General features: G+C 43.6%; 1 protein-coding gene across 4 annotated transcripts in view; it reads left to right on the top strand.

Moving 5' to 3' along the window:
- fignl2 (fidgetin like 2) overlaps positions 1-14,316 on the top strand; it is a 46,483-nt gene extending 32,167 nt beyond the window's left edge. For 2 of the 4 annotated variants that reach the window (XM_005478115.4, XM_005478114.4), the window contains exon 3: positions 10,242-14,292. In XM_005478115.4, coding sequence (XP_005478172.1) covers positions 10,242-12,295 — 2,054 coding nt within the window. In that variant the 3' untranslated portion in view covers positions 12,296-14,292. Of the gene's footprint in view, positions 1-698; positions 840-10,241 lie in introns of all 4 variants that reach the window. The other 2 variants (XM_005478117.4, XM_005478118.4) reach the window with 2 other exon arrangements.
- Positions 14,317-20,953: the final 6,637 nt, after the last annotated feature.

The following is a 20,953-nucleotide window of genomic DNA, read 5'->3' as shown; positions in this document are numbered from 1 at the left end:
CATAATAAAAACTAGAAGATTAAGCTGATTTTAATTGGTGCGTGATCAAAATATGACTTCCACAACTTGACTTTTCAACCTAAATAGAGACTTGGTGTAATTTAATGTGCTTTATCTTTGAAAGTAGACAAAAACAATAGCTCGTTATATTTAGAGTTCCACATTAAAAATACATTTTAAGTCATTTTACAACTGAAGCTGATGTGTTTGGACAGCTTGAAAGCTGAAACTTTGTCCATATGGGGAAATATCTTTCCCCTGCATTTTGTTAGTAGGGCTCCAAAAGTGCTCTGTGTCTTAAGAATGCAGTCTTTATTGCCCCAGCGCACAGAGCAATGGTATGCATGAGTCTTTTTGTGAGGCAGATTTAGAAAGCCCTCTTTAGAGGCTGGATGCAGCCTCACAATCAGCTTAATGCCTGCCTATAATGAACGCCCTTGTGCGCCTCAGTTTGGTAGACTGAGTGCGTGCGTGTGTTTGTGTTTATATAAGTTTGATTTCTGTTCGTGTTACGCTGATCGGGCTCTCAGGTTGGTCAATAATTCCATCAAATTCCGGTTCAATCCTGATCCATGTGTTTGGATGCGTGTTGGCTTTTGAGCTCGCCTTGCAAGTTTTGGTTGACGTTTGAGTGTCCACACACAGTGCAGCAGCCAGTAACTCCCTCACCTCTTTTTCTCTCTCTCTCGCTCTCTCAGGGCTGTTCTGTTGTCAGTGCAAGCTCATGCCAGTGATGGACTACAGCCGGACGGGCACTAACCTTAGCTGGCATTCACAAAACAGCCTTCCTCCTTACTGAGACCAGCTCCACAGAATGCTGAGTCCTATTGTCCCTTATAGTGAGTACACTATACCCTTCTCTCTATCTGCTCTGCACACCAAACGGCCTCATTCACTGACTTGGACTTTGCCTTAATCAATGAGTCTCTGTTCCAAAAATACGCAGGAGCGAACATCGTGTTCGTGTAGTTTGCAAACAGAGAGGAAGAATTGACAGTTGATCGTGCAATCAGAAACTTGTTGGGGTTTTTTCCTTTTCTTTTTTTTTTCCTTTCCCGCTTGACGTGCGTTGTGGAAACGCTAAACCCCGGGCACTGGCCCTGTGTGAATGTTTCATCAGCAGACGGAGGACACAGATGGGGAGAGGAAGAGGTTGGAGGGCTGATGGTTTAAGCTACAGAAACCCTTCAGTCCTCAAAGTGTCATTTTACTTACACACACACACGCACATGCACACACGGCCTCCTGCCTTCTCTGCTTTTTCCTCCTCCCCTCTCTCTATTCTCCCTTCAATGCTGATCTAATAACTAACATGTCCAGTGTTCGTCTCCCCCTTTGCACCCTCCCACCAGGTTTCATTTGAGTCAGAGTCCAGTGCTCCGGGTCTCCGAAACGGCATTGTTTGCCGGCCAGCATGGGGCTGCCTCCGTGGCCTCGGCCTCAAGAGCGCCTTTTTCCCATCTCTTTAAATGGCCTCAAAGGAACATTATTGGCTTGACAGTTACAAGAAAAGGAGGAGAAATCACACGGAAAGGGCAATTTAAAAAGTATTACTTAAAAACGGTTTGTAGGAACTTTTGATTGTGTTTTTAAATGTGGCTTCGGTCGCAGAGGCAGTGTAGGCGAGCGCGTGGGCGTGTGAATTCAAACTGGAAAACAGAGTTTGATTAAAGCATCACGAGCTGATGTTTGACAGTAACCATGGCTGTTTGTTTGCTTTTGGTGAATTTCACCCTCTAAATGCCCAAATAAGTAGCTGACCTCTCGTTTTTGTTTTGAAACATGTCCATTCACAAGTGGCTCGTGGTTGAATTATTGCCAGCTCCCAGAATTTTTTTATTTTTTTGATTAAATGCTGTTTATAGTTCAAACCCTAATTAGACAGAGTTTGGCCGTGCGTTTGAAAGGCCTGTTTAGCAGGTTACTCCATCAGCTCCCTGCAACCTGCGGGTCCACACTCAGTGGTTATACTCGGCGCTGCTGAAAAGGACAGCGAGTCTAAGAATGTCACAAAGTGATGGTGGAATAGTAAGCATACCTTCGGAGATGACACACTGTTGGCCCTTCATAGGACTCTTCCGGTACATTATGTACTAGGCTTTGTGTGCCTCTGTGTGTGTTTTGCTGTTGTGATCCTTTTCATCTTCTCAGATCACCAGCTTGATGGGTTTTCATGTGTGGTGCAGTTCTGTTCTGCAGTGTTTCTGCAGCGGTGAGCTCATTTCAGAGCGGCCTGCTAGTATTTGTGCATGCAAAGTTCACACGGGGGATTGTATGAGCATGTGCAGCAGTGGTCAGTAGGCTTTGCCATTTATTCTCAGACCAATGGTGACACACAAATATGCCCCTGTGCTTGATTGTGATGTCTCAGCGGACTGTCTTTTAGATAAGGACGTTGAGTATGTGCAGTGCATGTGAAGACTCTCACTTCCATGTTGGAATCCCCTTTGTGGGAATGTGGAGCATTCCTGCTTCCCAGTGCTACTTCTGACTCCTGCTGTTGGCATTTCTGTTCTGAGTCAAGTCCCCTTGTATGAACACAAACAAGGTGACATGTGCTTAGGACAGGTACACCAACACAGAGTTTAAAGGGGGGGGGACAGAACCACTTCGACTTAATGAATAGGATGTCATATTTATTCGGTGTCTGATTCTATATTAGCATGTTCAGCCCTTGTCCCCGTCTCCGGCCAGTCCAGAATACTTCAAGCTGGGGTGAGCAGCTATGGCCGGACCTGAGGAGAAACCTGAGAGAGATTCCAGGGGCCATGGATACTCCTGGAGGGATTTGGTGCAAAGAATCTGTAATCTGCACTTCAAACACACTCTTAAATCAGTCCCAGGCCGCCAACCCAAGAGTGCCCTAACTCTTGTTGCTGGGGGCCCCTGCTGGTGTAGCAATACCTTTTCTTTTAAAACAGAATGCATGCGCACACACATATATACACAAACACACACTCCCAGAGCGACTACACACAAGAGCCCGGATCTGCCAGTTTTTATAGCTCTCTCCTCTGACTGACCCCTCTCCTTTCTCTCTCGTTCTGTTTTTATGTTTTGTGTGAGTGTCTTTGTGAATGACTCCGGCAAGTCATGGAGCATTTTTGTATGGAGGAAAAAGGACTAGATCTCATCCCGGCTCCTGAAGGAGGAGGTTGGAGGGCCGTGCCAGCGCGTATCTCTATTGTAGGCAGAGTGGTATGAGTGGTGCAGTAGAAGGAGGTCTGTGAGGCCCTTGAGTAAACACACAGCCTGCTAAAGTGTGTGCGAATAAGTGCTAGGATCATTAGTTTGGGTGTGAATGGGTTCTAATTAGCCACCAGAGTGTGTGCGTGTGTGTGTTTGTGTGCGTTTGCGTCTACGTCCACAAGAAAAGAAGGTTAGGAACCCAGGCCCTGTGAGTTCACGGGCTCTGCGGTTTGTCTCTCTACGGGTTTATCAGCTCATTAAGGAGACCTCCGCTCCCATTAAGGGTCCAATTAAGAAGCAGGGTGGTGAGGCTCATTCGGGTGGCAGCGCTGAACTGGATTCCTGAGGCAGCAGAATTCAGAGCTCGACAATGCGACACGTCTTTCACACCGGCACAGCTAATTAGTAAATGACTACACTTGAGAAATAACATACTTTATTTGTCGTGTCTCGAGTGTTTGTAGGTGTTTGTAGTCTAGTGTCCAGAAAAAGCTCTGCTAGAAAGAAGAGAGGCTGTGGAATGTCACTCGAGCTGTCTCTAATTTGTGTGTGTACCAACAGAAAACAACAAATCCCAAAGCTGTCCATGTGCTGCGAGTATAAGCTCAGAGCACAGAGGGACCAAGGGATTTGGACAGAAAAGGGGAGGGGGGGGGGGGGGGTGCAAGATGCTCAGTGGGAATGTGGGGGAATAAGGGAGGTGGAGAAGCGGAGAAACACAGATAGGAGATTGGAGGGAAAAGACAGAGCTGAAGAGGAGGAGATGGAGCGAGATTGGGTGAGTGAGACAGATGGAAGGGGTGATTGGTCATCACAGAGCCTTAGGACAGCTGTTCTTTGATATATTAGTGGACACAATGACCTAAAGCCAGCCTGTAGTCACAGAAAATAGGGACCCTGTGGGTTTTTTTTTTTTTTTTTTTTTCCTGTTGTTGTTTTTTGTTTTTTTTTCTTGAAGGGAAGGCGGGTGGGGGGTGGACGGACCGCTGCCATTTGTGGACGTGCGTTAGCAGGCACGGGGGATGGGGCGAGTTGTTTCTAAAATTACAAGCATGAAGTGACGCATCCAGCAATTATTCTGGAGGCTTTCTAGTTTTGGAGAGTGCTGAGAAAAGCAGTGCAAAATGAGCGCGCTCGCTCTCAGACGGGACTTTGCATTTTGCTGCACTCTCATTAGCAATTCTAAACACGTTTGTCAATTAATCAATGTTTAGCAAAATGCCATCAGGTAGTTAGGCCGCTGCTCCACCTCCATCCACTTTGCTTAAAATAGCAACTGTTAATGGCACAGAACATTCATCTGCCTCTAATTTACCCTTTTGTTTTATTTTGAATCGATATTTATTTTTGTCACTTATCTTAGTTACGTGGCATTACAGAGGTATTAAAATTGTATCGTTAAGTTTGAAAACACACACACACTTTTGTCATTTTGTCCTTATCCTCTCATGAAGTAATATTAGCTTCACAGGCTGACAAAAACTCTTCTGACAGCTGGCCTGGAACAATCCCAGAGGAGGGTGAAACAAAAAAAGGAGTAAGTCAAACTGTCATTCTGATGCATGGAGTGCAGATAGCTCTATCCACAGAAAGATGAAAGTATAGAGATGGAGACACATACACACCCACACAAAAAACACACACAGAGGACATCCCTCAATGCCACTGCAGGAGATGGGCTCTGTCCTCCTGGGAGTGTACTGGTGAGGCGTCTTTGAAAAGAGCTGCGTCTGCTCGCGCTCTGGGCAGCAGGTGTGAAAACTCCCCAACAGAGCTCCCGCTCTCTTCTGTTATTACATCTTTTTAGGGACATGAAGAGGGAGCATATGAGCCAGATGCGGCGAGAGGCCGAGCGCGGGATTGTGTTTCATTTGAGTGATAGCAGGCCTGCGACTGAGAATTAGATTTATAATAATTTTCCTCAGCAATCTCCAATTATGCATGCCTGATATATGATGATCCCCGCTGGTCGGGGTGCGCATTATCCCCGTTTTAAAGTGGGTTGACGAGGGTCTCAAGAGCCGACCTTTAACAGCTTTTTGGCAATACCCCACACAATCACAGAGGCTCCTCTGCGACTGTGGGGTAATAATGCACAGGGTGACTCGACACGGCGTAACACGAGTGTCGTACGAAATAATCCAACATTTATGGCAGGAATTTATTATCTTTTATCATCGTCTTCAGGTCCGAACTGTGCAAGGGGCTGATAAAATGTGTATTTCATACCAAAGTGTGAAAACGTCCAGAGACAATTTTCTACTCTGTCCACCAGCTTGGCTGTGAAATGTGGCCGGTCTCTCGGATTGGTGTTTTTACGACACACCGGTAACATGCAGCAGCATACAGCCTAGAAAGAATGCCCTGCTTGATATTAGTATCATAAATCATAGTGAACTTGAGAGCAGAGGACTTCAGGGGCTTGAAACAGCAAATCAAGATAACATACATACATGAGATTTTCAGTGGCTTCGTGGTTTGCACGCTAAACTGATGATCATTTGTGGGATTTCGTATTCAAAGCTGTGCGTTAGGTTTTTAAAATGAGCAGTTGTGTTTAAAGATTTCAGACGACAAAGGGAAAAAGTTTGTCTTACATATTTATAAGTGCCAAGCGTGAGTTTCATCCAATAACTCATCGATCAGGTTGTGCTCGCTGTACACGTCCCGACTGATGCGGTCATTGGAACATCAACTTTGTGATTTATCAGCACAAACACAACGCCCGTCACACTTTGCCCTTCTCCACTTTCATTCCCCTTTTGCAATATCGGTGTGTGCTGCTTTGTGACTGCGCCCCCTTTTAAGCTTTTTTTCTTCTCCCTTTTAAAGTGGCTGTTTTCTGAGACGTTGTCTCAATTGAATTCCTGACACACTGCCAGAACAGCCGGAGCAGCATTCTCAAAACAATTTGACACTGTGCTCTCTGCAACTTTTTGTTCAGAGGTATTGAAAGAATTTTGTTTTAGGCATTAAGTCTACTTTTTCATGTTGAGAATTTTTTTTCCCCACCAGTATATTTTACTTTCAGGTAGAATAGCTGGCCAGACTTGGAGGGTAACTCTTTATATTTCTAAGACTGCAAATTTTAAGTTTAGTTAAGCAATCATTTCTATCAGCTTAGCTTTTATTGTTAATAAATAAAATATTAGGAACAATGTAACAAATGCATTAACTTTTTTCCAACAGAGTGGAGGTGTTGTGTAGATGTATTTATGTATTTTCTGGTCTGTGGATGGGGTGGAGCTGAACTCTGAATATATCCCAGATTAAATTGATCCAAAGCTCTCTTGTTTACAAGCGGCCTCTTCGCAGTCGGCGCGGTTTAATAGCCCACTGTCCCAGAAGGCTTGTTGCATCCGTGTCCGTTTTGTTTCTCGAGGCCGGGAAAACAAAAGTGCCGGGAATGGAGAAGAAGAGGTGGGGGGGGAGCAGCAACCTCAGGGGAGCTGTGAAATGGCACTGGAGCCCTCCGTCTCGGGGCTTCCAGCCAAGATAACGTTTCGCCTCACTCACTGATACTTATTTTATAGGAAACCACAACGCAGTCGAGAGCAATACCAGCCTTTATGGGCCACGAGCTACTTCAGTTTCAGCCAGTCAACAGGAGACTCTGTGACTTTGCAGGTGGCAGATCTGAGCATTTGAGGGCAGAAATCACAGCACTCCCCACACGCTCCCCCCGTTTGGCATAAGTAGTCTAATTTTAATTTTAGGGCCTCCTCAAAGGAAAGCTGGTCTCTGCTGAAGTGAGCTGTTCCACTGTCTTCATCACACACACTCCTACAATGGGATGCAGCTCACACAAGTTCCTCAATAAATCCCAGGCTGACACAAAAGCTGTCAGTAGACTGCTGCTGAATAGATTAATAAGATTTCCATAATTAGACAGGGCCCTGACAATAGGATCCTTTAGGCTTTGTCTCAGGGCCAACTGGATTGTCCGATCCGCGCACGTCTGCTGGATGGTCGTCCGCCACAATGGCCGCACAGACAGTAAGGCGGTCAGCAGAACATCTGTCTCTCCTGGGGCCAAGAACACACACAAACAGTGGGAAGTTTTATATGCATACGCAGAAGGTTCTTATCAACCTCCCCACACTCAGTCGCACTCGGTCAATAGAAGAGCCATGTCATTATCTGTGTATATTTAACTTGGTCATTGCAAGTGATTTTTATTCACTTTAAATTTAACAGTGTAAGTGATAAAAGAGAAAACATTACACACTTTGTATCTAGATCACAGAGGAGCTTTACTTTGTATTCTTAGCATGAAGAAAAGCTTCAATTGTATTGGATTCATATTTGTAAACATTCAAGTCATAAAAGTCCTCTTTTATATGATACTGAGTCCAGGGGATGGTGGCGCATAAATAAAAATATCAACTCATCAGTGTTACTTGCAAATGGATTACAACATTTAGTGATTGCATTAGCAGCGCTAATGCTTCTATGTCACAACCTCGCATCGCATTAAAGCATGTATTGAAGTTAATCTAATGATTGCACTGCTATCCACACTATGTCCACATTGCCCTGATTTCCTACTTCTAATCTTAGGTTTCTTCCCTTCCCTCCAGTGAATTAATCTGCGTGATGGCTCTGATTTAAGCAGAAGTGTAGATTAGCGCTCGCTCAGTTCATTGTGGAGTGCTACTACTCCTCATACTAAGACCACAATCCAGCACCGGGAAAGATCTAATTGCATGGGACGCTAAACTGCTCAGCAACCCCGCTGTTTTCATCAGGGGTGAATGATCACTCGCATCGCTCTGTGGAAGAATTATAATAACGCTCAGATTTAACAGTGAATTGGTTTTTCAGTTACGGGCAGCTGGTCATTACTCCGGTCAGCAGGGTAGTGTACCATCCTGTATTAGAACTACTCTAATGATGGAGGGGACAGCAGTTAGCCCGCCTCACTGAGTCCTCTAATGTCTGCGCAAGTCTGCTTAGAAAGGACGAAGTGCCTGCTGTCCACTCTTTCCCCTCCCTGCCTCCATCCCTTCCTTTACCATCCCTCCCTCCCCACTGCAGGTTTTATGAGCTCCCCTGGGCTCTCATCCATCTCTGTCACACACAGGCCCCATTATTGGGGCTGCTCACAAACTGGTTGGGCTGCAGATGGGAAGGGCCTGCAGGACATGTATATGGTTTCTGCAGCCTGGACAAAGACCTGCAAGTCAGACCAAAAAATAAAAAAGTGGTCATCTGGGTGTGGACAAGCCAATGTCTTCAGCATGTTTTTAAAAATAGAAGTGAACACAGTGCAAGACTGTTCTTGTACATCTTGCTGCCGTGGGTGTGAGGCTCTGTGGGTTGGGTGAAGCTTAGGGAAGCGCTTGAACTGGTTTGGCCATTGAGAACTTAAGGCAGTGCATTTGAATATGAAGGACATGATAATCCAATGGCCATCTGGTCTGCCGGTCTCATCTGACTGAATAAACAGGCGTAATCTGAAAACACACACGCGGAGGTTTGGAAATTGGGTAAGGAGAGAGGCCAAAGTTTGGGAGTGAGCTAGAGACCAAGAGAGCAGCAGCTTCTAATCTTGGGCTGTGGATATTGAGCTTTGATTTAAATGGCAATAAGAGTCCTGGCTCCACACGCACAGACGGCCATGAATAATGAATCATCAGGCGTCCGCTGAAGGAAAGGCAGAGACGGCAGCAATGATGACTTTCGCCATATTCCTTTTTTACCTCCCGGTTTGTGACTGAAGTAGTCTTCACCTTGGGGTAAATCATGACAGTTCAGTAATGCCAAGCTATGTGTGGAATGTCAAGCTAATGCCTCAGCAAGATGCAGCACTCCTCTTCATGAAATGAACAATCCTATAATTATAAGATTGTGATCGCTAGCTGCAAAAACAAAAACATGTTTCCAAAAGCTTTAAAATTACAGAGATTTCAGAAGTACATACATGTGGCAAGGTCTTCATTTAAACCCAGATTCCAGTTTAACTGGCTAAACATGCACACAAACCAAGCTAGACTGGTTATGTCTTCTCTACAAGCTACTTGGAATCAGGAGACTTTAATCAATGCAGAAGTTTTTTTTTAATTGCAGCTGTACACATGCAGACTATAAATACTGGCAGAGGCTTTTTTTTTTTTTTTTTTTTTTTTTTTTTTTTTTTTTTTTTTGTAAACCAGCTTTTAAACTATTGTTAATTACATCCGTTGCATGAGGGGAGACATGAAAAACAGATTTTTTTTCTTGCTCTTCTCTGTCCTGTTAACTCAGCGATGATCAATTAGACCACGACCACTGCTGAAGTCAGCCAGAGGAACAGGCATTCCACTTTCCCAATGTTCCATAGGAGACTGTGCTGATGAATAGCACACTATGCTGCATTTCCAAACCCACCCACCCCCCTTTCTTTCTTGCTTTCTTTCTCACTCTCTCCACACCACTGTCCACACACACACACACACCCTCCTTCATTTCTCCCTTTCTCCCCTCCCCGTGTCCAGCCGGCCACTGGGCCTTTGGAGCTCTGGTGTACGGTGGGTGGGTGGATTGGTGGGTGGTACATGGGGGGGCAGGGCGAAGAGAGCAGGCATTCAGAGCAACATGCACAGGGAGATAACAATAGCTCCTCTGGGAGATCTGCAGATGCTAGCAGTACAGGCAATAGTAGTGGGATCTTATCGCTACGCCAACATGAGCTGGGAAAGTGCGAAACAACACATCCAACCCACTGATCAGCTTTCCCCTTCTAGCCCCGCCCCCCAGTTTGCCCACAAATTAAAAATTAAAATTAAAAACTGAATTTTAGGCATTGTGACTTTTTCTTTCTGTGTTACATATAACCATGGTTAATATCATGGAAAGTCTTTACGTTTACTGCACCCAGATGCCCATAAAAACATACTGTGGAGAAAAACATGGCCATAGATTAACTTATATGATGACTAATAAGGTGCACAGTTCAGGCTTTCCTGTCTAAATTTAAAGTGTAATGACTGATAACTTTTTTTCTGATGCAAGTTTAATTAGAAGAAAAATATAACTTGTTTTATTTACTATTTTTTGTTTGTTTCTATCAGGCCTGTTAAAGATGCACTGGAACCCAGAGCATGCCCAGCCCCTCAGCCAGTGGCCTGAGCAGCACCTGGACGTCTCCTCCACCACCTCCTCTCCTGCCCACAAGTCAGAATTCTACTCTGGCCGTAGCCGCAGCTCCTACAACTACGCCTGGGCCAATGACGACATCTCTGCCCTTACAGCCTCCAACTTATTGAAGCGCTATGCTGAGAAGTATGCCGGCGTGCTGGACTCGCCATATGACCGGCCTTCTGCCGTGGGCACCTATCCAGAGTCGGGGGCCTTTGGGAGCCTAAATAACCAAAAGACTGAGCTGGAGCCTTGGGCACTGACGCACAGCACTGAAGCCTCCTATCCCCTGGGGCCTCCTGGAGGCCATGACGGCCTTTCGGGGTCCAAGACTGCCGCCACGTCCACGGGCCCTCCGGGGATTGGCAGCGTGTCAGTATTGAACAGTAACCTTTCAGACTCAGGTTACAGTGGTAGCAGCTCCTGCAGTGGGTCCACTGAGTACCCCTCTCGCTACAATGGCACCTATCTTTCCTCAGGTTTTTGTCCGCAACCTAACGCAGCACTTCCCCCTGCCTCCCTCCACACTCTCCAGTCCACTCCCACTCTTGTGCCCAGCTATAGCCCTGCCACGCCAGTCTACAACTACCCCCCCAGCACATACCCTCCTCAGACCAGCCTTGCTCCTGGCTACAGCCACCCCTCTTCGACTTACCTCCCCTCAGGTCTACCGGCCCCTACCCCTGTTCCCTCAAGGCCCACTGTGGTAGGAGGCAGCTATAGTTACCAGAGCACGAGCCTTGGGACGTCTGAATCTGGAGGGACATTGAAAAGAAAAGCTTTTGAGATGGGTGTTGAAGATGATGAGAGTGGGGACCGGTCGCGGTACAGGAAATACAGCTATGACCCTGTGAAGGCTGGGGGAAACTCACCCTACAGTGTGAATGATAAAACGGATTGCCATGGAAATGGCTTCAGTAGTTCAGGCAGCACAGACCCTCAGACCTTCAAGCCCAGTAAGCCCTCCTCTCAGCCCTTGGTGTCTCCTCAGTTTGGGACGGCAGGGCAGTACAGCCCTCCAACAGGCATGACGGGGGAGAATGGCATGACAGAACAGGGATTCACCCAGCAGCAGCAGCAGCAGCAGCAGCATTCCCAGGCTGTCAAACACCCTCCATTATGTGCTCCAACTGCTGAGGCTATGAAGAGTCCAGACCCGCGACTGTTAGACCTCATCAATGGGGAGTTATTGGACTGCATCCCCGCATTGGGCTGGGGTGAGCTGGCTGGACTCACACATGTCAAAGCTGCCCTGGAGGAGGACTTGATGTGGCCCGTGTTGAGGCCAAGTCCAGTGGTGCAGCCACCAAGAACCGTCCTGCTGTTCGGCCCCAGAGGAGGGGGTAAGACGACACTGACTCGCTCACTGGCTTCACAGTTAGGGGCCTCCTTCTACCGTTTGAGTGGAACCATGCTGGCCTCTAAAGGGAAGCCTGAGGCAGAACACATTCTGGGGTCTCTTTTGCAGGTGGCGGGGGCACGGCAACCCTCAGTTGTGCTACTTAGTCAGGTGGAAGCCATGGAAGAGGAGGGCCTGAGGCAGGTACTGCTGAACACCCTGGAGAAAGCTCAGGTGGGGACCACAGGTCTGGTGATTCTCATATGCGCCACTGGAAGGCCAGATCTGCTGCAAGATGCTGTCCATCGGAGCTTTGCCAAGCGATACCACGTCGGCCTACCAGATGTGGCTATGCGCAGAGAGGTGCTGCTGCAGGCGCTGTCGCCCCAGGGCTTCAGCCTGAGCGAGAGGGAGCTGAACGGTGTGCTGCAGCGCACGGAGGGCTTCACTGTGCGCGAGCTGCTGCAGCTCAGCCAGCAGGTGCTCTCCTCAGCATCCTCCTCAACTGGAGCCATGCACGGCCTCACCACGTCCAGCAAACCACCCGACTTTACAGACTTCGAGAATGCCTTCTGCAAGGTGCGGCCACACACCACCGCAAAGGAACTGGACACTTGTGTAGAGTGGAGCAAGATGTATAGCCACTGAGAAAGCAGCCAGTCACAGTACTCGGACTGCATTATGACCCTGTCTCTGCATCGGCATAGAAAGCCTTTGGAATGTTTTTGTTTTTTGTAATTACTTACAGATTATACAGCCAAAAGAGCCAGAGAAGCTCACAAATATGGGAGAGATGACAAGGTTGTTTCACTGGCAGAAGCATGCAATGATGTGCTGTTTTTGTTTTGCTGTAAATACCCGCAATATTTTGTTTTTCCCAAAGAAAATAAGGATGGGGCTTGTTAAAGTGTATTAGTAGTTTGGCCAATGGGAAACCAGATAGCTATTTTATGACTCAGAGATCCTGATTAGCCTGGGTCCAGGACAAAATCAATTATTTGTTGCAAGGTGAAGCGGTCCAAGCTTATGGATAATCAGGGTTTGGAAAATCCCTCCCCCCCTCCCCTTTGGCTGCTACTCTCAGGATCCTATTTATTACCAGTCCACTTCCATGCTTTCCAAATGTTGATTTACTCATTGAATTGCCACTAATCATTCAGTGCAAAGGGCTTGGGATCTGCAACATTTCAGCAAACCACAGTTTTGACCAAAAAACTTGTTAAACCAAATACAAAAGCAGCAGTACTCTCAAATTTCTCCAAATGGGCTGGTTCTTCAAATCGGTGTATTGATGTTGACAGCTTGTTACCAAATCATGAAACAGCAGCTTCTCCTTACTATTCTGCATCTTTAATTTCCTGTCATGTTAAAGATCACATACTTAATTTTGTATTATTCACATTCCGCCTTAAGTCCAGTTTCCCTCGATATCTTCAATTAGAGCCACATTAATCCACCTGCACACCCAGCTTCTCCTTCAGCATGTCTGTTTTTTCGATTTCACTTACTGCTTTTTCTTTCTTTCTTTTTTTTTTTTTGTAGTATGTAGTCATGTTTGAAATGCTCAGGAAGAATTTTACCTCAGAAATATGAAATAAAGAATGTATGTAATCGTAGGGTCTTAGTAGAGAGTGGCGGAGCGTGAGATAAAGGTGCGAGGAGAAACCTGACGGTCTTGTAATACCCACTTCAACGAGGCTTTTACCTCGGGAGAGAAACTTGAATCTGCTACAAAGAGTAACATTGAATGTAATTCAGGTATTTCAAAGGATTTTTGATGCCATAAATCCATGTATTATTATATATGAATATATACATTTTTTTTTCTGTTCTTTTAACCTTTATTTTTATTGTAGTTTATGGTGAAGTGACGATTGTGTTGAAGAAATGCTATGTAGAATACAGAAAAAAATATTCCTTTTTTGTTGGACAAACTGCTTGTAAAAATCTGATTTCTAGTGTTTACACATCCTGCATATGCATGTCTGCGTTATAATTTCACTGCTGCGTAACATCACTTGAAACTGTAAATACAATAAACACAATCACCCACGACGAAGCACAAGATGCCATCCAAAAAGACGAGTTTTGAGAAGTATGTGTAGCTTTTAACAAATCCCAAAGTATGAAAATTCACAGCTGATGTGTACATATTGTGGAAGAACCCAACATGTAGACAATCCAAAGCAATCTCCCCTTTTCCAGCAGCTCTGTGGTTGTTTTAATAAGCGGTAAAAACCCAAGTCTCTAGTCTGCTGCAGCAGCAGAGGTTGTGTGCATTAGGCTGTTGCCATGGTCCTGAGGAGGTATAAACATAATGATGTAATATTTCCTACCGTCCTTCTCTCTCCGTCTCTCCCACCTTCATCACTCTTTTTCTTTTTTTTCTGGTTTTCTCACTCCCCGATGCAATCTCACTAGATTGGATTGCCCCCTGGCCACAAAACCCAGTGGCCATGTGGCGTTGCATCTTCTCCCCACCCCCTTCCCCTCTCCTTATACCGATTCCTCTGGAGTGGAAGGGGTCTGATTGATGTCCAGCAATCCTATAGCACAGTGCAGACCTCCCTTCCAGTTGGTAGCTTCAGTCATGCTATACAGCCCCCACTGACTAAACTGATTGCTGTCTTGGAAATTCAAAAAAACACTTTTTACAACTTGCAGAACAACCCCTGGCCCATCAGCATTGTGCTGGAACTGCAAGCAATAATTCATTTGGTAATTACATAAATTTAAAAAACCTTTTGATTGCCTGTCCCCTGTACTTCTCACAGTTTGTCCAACAAAACAAGCTTTTATTTTGTACATTTGGATCTGTTATCACAGTAACTTTGTTCTTGGTTATTGTACATTTTCTGTAACCATTTCTACCTCATTTTTGCGGCATATTGTACATGAAAGTATTTATTTCATGTCTTTTTTTTGATGTCTGTTTAAAAAAACAAACAAATAATTATGTTCTTGAACTGTAATAGTCTACCTCAGAAAAGACTGTATTTTAAGATAAGAGTATCATACAATATTAAACAGAATTTGTCAATATTACTTTGTACTTATTTTGTTGCAGTTTTTCACTGGTTGACGTAACAGTAATAGCTATGGTTGATCCCGGCATCGAGGTCAGTTGCTTACATAGACGGTATGTTGTTTTACGTGTTTTATGCACAAAGTTAAATCATAAGGCTTTGGATCTTTTTAGCTTGGACTCAATTCACACAGCTGGTTGTACAGTCAGCATATTAAGTGCTGTTAAAGACAGAAAAGACTCCTGTAAATGTGAGTAATGAAGATAAGGCAGCTGAGGATACTGTGCACATAATTTTGCCAGTCTGCAAGCGCGCGCGTGTGTGTGTGCGCGCGCGCGCGCGTGTGTGTGTGTGTGTGTGTGTGTGCGTGCTGTAGCATCCAGAAGCAGTGCGAATACACCCCTGAGGCTTAAGGCCCAGCACCAGAGCACAGAGGTCCTTCATCCCTGTCACTGTCTGTAAACAACAGCTCGTCCCAGTGGCCTAGCCTGCGCTATTTCTGGCCTTTTCCTGACATCTTTCAAACACTCAAAACTAAGAAGTAAATTTGAGCAACTCCATGCAAACAAGTGAAAGTTTAGCTTAAGTCTGAAAACAGAATCCGTCACTCCTCGGTTACAGGTAGGGTTGTTAAAGAGCGTTTTAGAAACATCTGTGAATGAATCCCGGTGGAAGCATGGTGCTGCTGGTGTTAATGACAAGAGTAATTAATTGTCTAATAATGATACATAGCTCTGTTATAAGCACAACCTTGTGCAGCAGCTGCCCTTCATCCTCTGGTGAAGGATAATTGTCTGCGCAGCTGTTTAAAAATTATTTTCTATCTTTTGCAGTCACAATCCCGATAACATTATCTGCAGAACAACATAACCTTGTAGAGGTAGAACGGATCACGTAGTGGCTGTGAAGAGAGTTTTCAGAGTACAGTGACTAATAAATACGCTACTAATATTTTACCAACTGTGGTTTAAAGCCAGCGCGTTTTTCTGCAAGCAGCAGTCGCATATAAAGCTATAAAGTGCTGCCCTCACTTCTTGATAATACTTGAGTAAAGGGATTTGCAATTATTTAACCAAATGATGGTACTTTAAAGAAACAACAACATATGGTTACCTTCTGCATTTAATACTTTTATATCCTGACGTCCATCCAGGAAGAGCCTGAAAAGCAATTTGTCCTTTTTGTCCTACAGTGGGTTCTGTCCTCCAGGAAGTCAATCATTTTTGTCCCCCTGCTGATTGGAGGTAATTAGGCGAGTAGAGTTTCTAACTGGATAATAAAAGATGCTAATGAGTCGCTGTCCTATTTACTGATAAAGTGGTGGTGAATAGGACACCGCTCAGCCACATTTCCCTGACGGTGGCACACACAAGCAAAGTTTCAGAATAATTTAAAATGTATATTTATTCATTGCCAGACTAATTTCTTTATTTAGGTGGGAAAATGGAATTGTGGTCATATAAGATTAACTCGATGTTCTCAAATGAGTCTAACCAAGACATGGACTGATAATGTATGTTTTTAATATCTGCTTGTATATTTGATGTTGTGCTCTCAGATCAGGCAGCATAAGACTGAATATTTTTCAGCGTGCGCTCAGACTTCACAACTAATCTTCATGGTGTTCATCGGCATTGAGTGCTCCCGATTCAAAGGTCCCAAAACCTGAATGTTATTTATGGTAACAACTATCATTAAAAAAAAGGGGTCATTCTCTGAATCTCACTTCACCCCGACACAGATCTCCTCCCTACCTATACGTGCTGCCGGCCTTCCATTGTACAGGCCTTGATACTGACAAGGTTGACATCAGAGGAGAGCTCTGACACGGGGTGAGTTAGGACTGCCAGCTGTTAGCAATCAAGTCTATTTTGAAGTCAGGGACACACAGACCCCCAGGGCCAAAGTAGCAACTAGTCCAGCCCCTCACTCCCCAACCCACCCAAATCAGCCTACAACCTCCGAACCCCCCGGTCCCACAGATAGCTAGCACATCTGTATTGGTTCCAGATGTTGCAAACTTGCATTGAGCGTCCTTTACCTAAGAGCACCCCGAAACAGCGTCAGACAAGCACGGAGCTTTGTAGTGCAGAAATCTAAAGAATATTCTCCAGTGCCTGCCATCGACCTCATACTGGTGACAGAGAAATCATATTGTGTCAGAGTGCAGCCTTCTCAGAGAATAAGCTCTTTGTCATTTAACATTAGATACAGGCTCTCTCTTTAATAACAGGCATAGCTGTTACCACAAATACCTGAATCTAATCTTTTAGGCTTTCAATATTTTTGCCATTTCTGAAAAGAGAGACAAGGGCTAAGGAGACAACGCGGGGAAAATGAAAGAATAATCATCAACACAATCATTACGTAAAGTTTGCACCTTCAAGCCACATACGTAATGGAAAATCCGCACTGAGCAAGAAAAAACAAAGGACACAAAAGAAACCGCTCAGGTTCTTTTAAAGGAAATGCTCAAGCCTTTGCAGCTGCATTGTTTCTGTGTTGGTCAATCAAAGCTCTCAGGAAATTAGATCTGACAGGTGGAATGTCCTGCTAAAATACTTTGGCCTCTGCCCCCCGCTCACATGACCAAAGTGTGATCACTGAATAAATAAATAGTAAGTAGATATACAGGAGAAAAACAGACTGTGTGTTTAAGAACAACTGAAAAATATATATCAGTGAGAGAAGAGCATTAGACAGGGATGCTTATAGAAAGGGATCAAACATCAGATACTTCTACTAGGTTAGACTTGCTTGATGCTGGGTAGCTGCAGATGCTCTTGTGCGGTTTTGCTCTATGGCACTACATTTCATATCCCCGATCGTGTGGCAGATTGTATGCATGTCACTACTCCCCCCCTGTGGCCAATCCGTGAAACTGCAGATCCACAAGTGACAAAATTATGTAACGAATCCACTCTTGATTCCGAACTGAATTTTTGCATTGTTTTTGTTTTATTCTTGTGCGAATTCCCATCAACATATAAATTCAGGCAAACTTCTCTCTCTTTCTCGGATTATTAAATTATAATTTGCTGTGTGTTCAGCAAAAGGACGCTACATTCAATCTCGAGTTGTTTTGAAATCCCCAAATAGGATGTGAAACACCGACGCTGTCAAAAAACCACAACGACTTTCAATTACTGCAAATTCAAAACCAGAAAAAGCAGAACAGAAGCTGAGCTTTTTCAACACATTGACGACCCCTGCTGGCTCCACTTGGCAAAACTTTCACGCGTGTGCTTAAAAGCCATTAATACAAATTACATTAGAAAGGACTCAACCTTAATATGATGCTGGAATAATTCATAAAGCTATTTTAAAAATATGTCAAAATTTAAATCTACAGTATGTAATGAACATGTGATGTAAGAGTGAACTGTTACATTCATGTTAATGATTTCTAGTGCAGATGCATCAGATCCTGAAGGCATATGTATATATTTACACATTGTTTCATACAGATAATAGCTAGAATGGCTTGTGCATGTTTCTGTATGCAGGTTCTGTATAATGCTGTGTGATAAACGCTGTATAATCTGTATTGTTATTGCATTTACTTGTAAGTACAGTACATAAGATAAAGGCTATAACTATTAATGACATCATCATGAGGTAAAAATGTTAGGGATGTTAATAAAATATATATTGTAAAAGCAGAATTACAGTAAAATGGATTTACATTCTAAACTAAGACAGTAATGCCCATATTTACAAAATATGAATGTGCATAGAATAGTAATACTTAGATAGATTCGCATGTGCACATTGCCGCATGCACAAGATTTCTATGAATACATGCGCAGATATGGAAGGTTTCTTTTTCATTTGACTATGCAAATGAAAAAGAAACCTTGGTATACCCCATGCAGCAGCAGCTTGCAGCACCACCTTTAGCAGCAATAACTCAATAACTATTGAGTCTCTCACATCGTTGTTAGAAGAATTTTGGCCCACTCTTCTTTGTGAATTTGCTTGGGTTCGTTGAGGTTTGCGGCTCTGGACTGCGACCACAGCATTTCAGTGACCTGAGGTCTGGACTTTGACTGGTCCATTGCAACACTTCTTTTCTTTTCCAGTAGTTCTGTTGTAGATTTGCTGCAAAAGAACAACTGGAGGACTGCAAAGAGCCCAGGTGCTGTGTTTGCAAAACAAATTAAAGAGGAATCACTGTCTTGCTAGTTAGCATGAAGTGTTTGCATATTATGTCCAAAAATCTACACACCTTTGGTTTTGTCTTTTGAAAGGACATTGTTCTAGGAGTGTTGTGGTTTCTAGAGAAACTGAAGCAGTTTTCTCCTGGCAGCTGGTCCAAACAAGCCGCACTTCTTCAGTCTTCAACTTTAACTTTTAAAATGCTGAAGCCTGCAGAGTCTGGGATGTAGCTATTGGATTTTGTGTAGTTTCTCTGAGCACCGTAGGGCAGACCTTGGTCCTATTTTGGTGGGATGTCCACCAAGTGTTTGCTACACTGTATTTACAAACACTTTCTGCAGACCAGCAAACTGCCAAAACTTCTGCTGTTTGTGTTGTTGTTAGCTAGAAATGCGGTTTTGTGTTTATTTCTTGGAAAAATAAATATGCTTTACATTTCAGACTCCTCCTGTTGTTATGACTACCTTGTTTTGCCTACTTGGTCACTCGACCAAGCTCACAACAAAAACATTTGCCTCCTTCCTAATTTCTCTTTTATATATATATATCTCACACATGTATGTTTCAGATCTTCAAAATAATTTCAATAGTAGACAAAGACAACCTGGGTAAATACAGAATGCAGTTTTTAAAGAATGATTCAATTTAGCTATCCAAACCAAACTGGTCATGTGTGAAAAAGTAAGTGTATTAACTGTGATTAACCACATTTTTGGAAAGCTGAGTTCAGTTTCACTAGCCGTGCCCAAATTTGTGTGAAATGAAGTAGACTAAAAGATCTGGAAAAGAAACACATGCCACGATCTAAAGAAACAGCAGAGAAACAAAATCACTGATATCTGTCGGTCTGGAAAGGGTTACAAAAGCGCTATACAAATACAGGCCATTTACCATTTACCATTAGTAAGGCTTTGGGACTCCAGTGAACCACGGTGAGAGCCATTATCCACTAATGGAGAAAACATGGAACTATACTGAACCTTCCCGGGAGTGGCCGGCTCAACAAAATTACTCAAAGAGCACATCCAGAACTTATCCAGGAGATCACAAAGGAACCCCGGCCTCACTTGCCTCAGTTCATGATTCAGTAAGAAGAAAGAGACATAATGAAGGGTTTGGACTGACCTTGTCAAAGCCCAGACTTGAATCTAACTGAGATGTTTTGGCATGAGCTTAATAAGGTTGTTCTTGCTTGAAAACCGTCCAGTGTGTCTGAATTAAAATAAAATTCTGGACAGAAGAATGGGCAGTGGCTTGGGTACTTTTTCTCTTAATACATGAAATCATCATTTAGAAACACTTTGTATTTACGTGGTTATCTTTGTCTAATAATAAAATTTGTTTGATAATATGAAACATGTAAGTCTGACAAATATGAAAAAAAGGAAATCAGACAGGGGCAAATATTTCACAGTACTGTATGTAGATGGAGTTTGGCACTACAGCACTTTCTACGTGAGATGAAGAAGTCTAAAGAACCATTAAAGAAAAACATTTGGGAGTGCTATAATGTCCTTATTTTCAAAAGTGAACCAGTTTCTTTTTAATCTTATGAAACATGAACTGATTAGTGATGATGCACAATGTCCATTTAATGTTTAATGGGATCATTAATCATACATAATTTATGATTTTTAATGGATAGAAACACAGAGCTTATAACCACCACTTCGGTGTTCCAATAGCAAAGTGTGTTACCTAAGAATTTATAATTATGCTCAGTTTTTATGTTATATTAGATAAAAAATATGTTTTTCTCTCAAACAAAAAAAGTTTTTTTTTTTTCAGATGTGGTGTAGTTTTATTTCTGTAATCAGTCATTTATCACTCAAAGAAGTTTTTGTAGTTTGTTAATGTTGCTACTTAATCTGCATTGTTGGATTGGGCAAGTGCGCATTTTATCTTCATGTTTTGACTTTATTTTTATTTGCTTTTGTAATAACTGGCCAATAACACTTGCTGAAAATGAAGTTAGAGGGTTAACCATGTCAAATACCTGATTATATTACATTAATTGTTTATTATTGTTATTATGCCTTTGTGTTTATTCTGCATTTGAATGTTTCCCTGCAAAGTTAAACTAGTTTTACCTAATTAACAGCGCCACTGCTGGCTTTGTTCG

Source organism: Oreochromis niloticus, linkage group LG20, assembly GCF_001858045.2.
Source record: "Oreochromis niloticus isolate F11D_XX linkage group LG20, O_niloticus_UMD_NMBU, whole genome shotgun sequence".
NCBI classification, from domain to species: domain Eukaryota; kingdom Metazoa; phylum Chordata; class Actinopteri; order Cichliformes; family Cichlidae; genus Oreochromis; species Oreochromis niloticus.
Note: the sequence above shows the minus strand (reverse complement) of the source record. Positions and strands in the feature narration are given on the sequence as shown.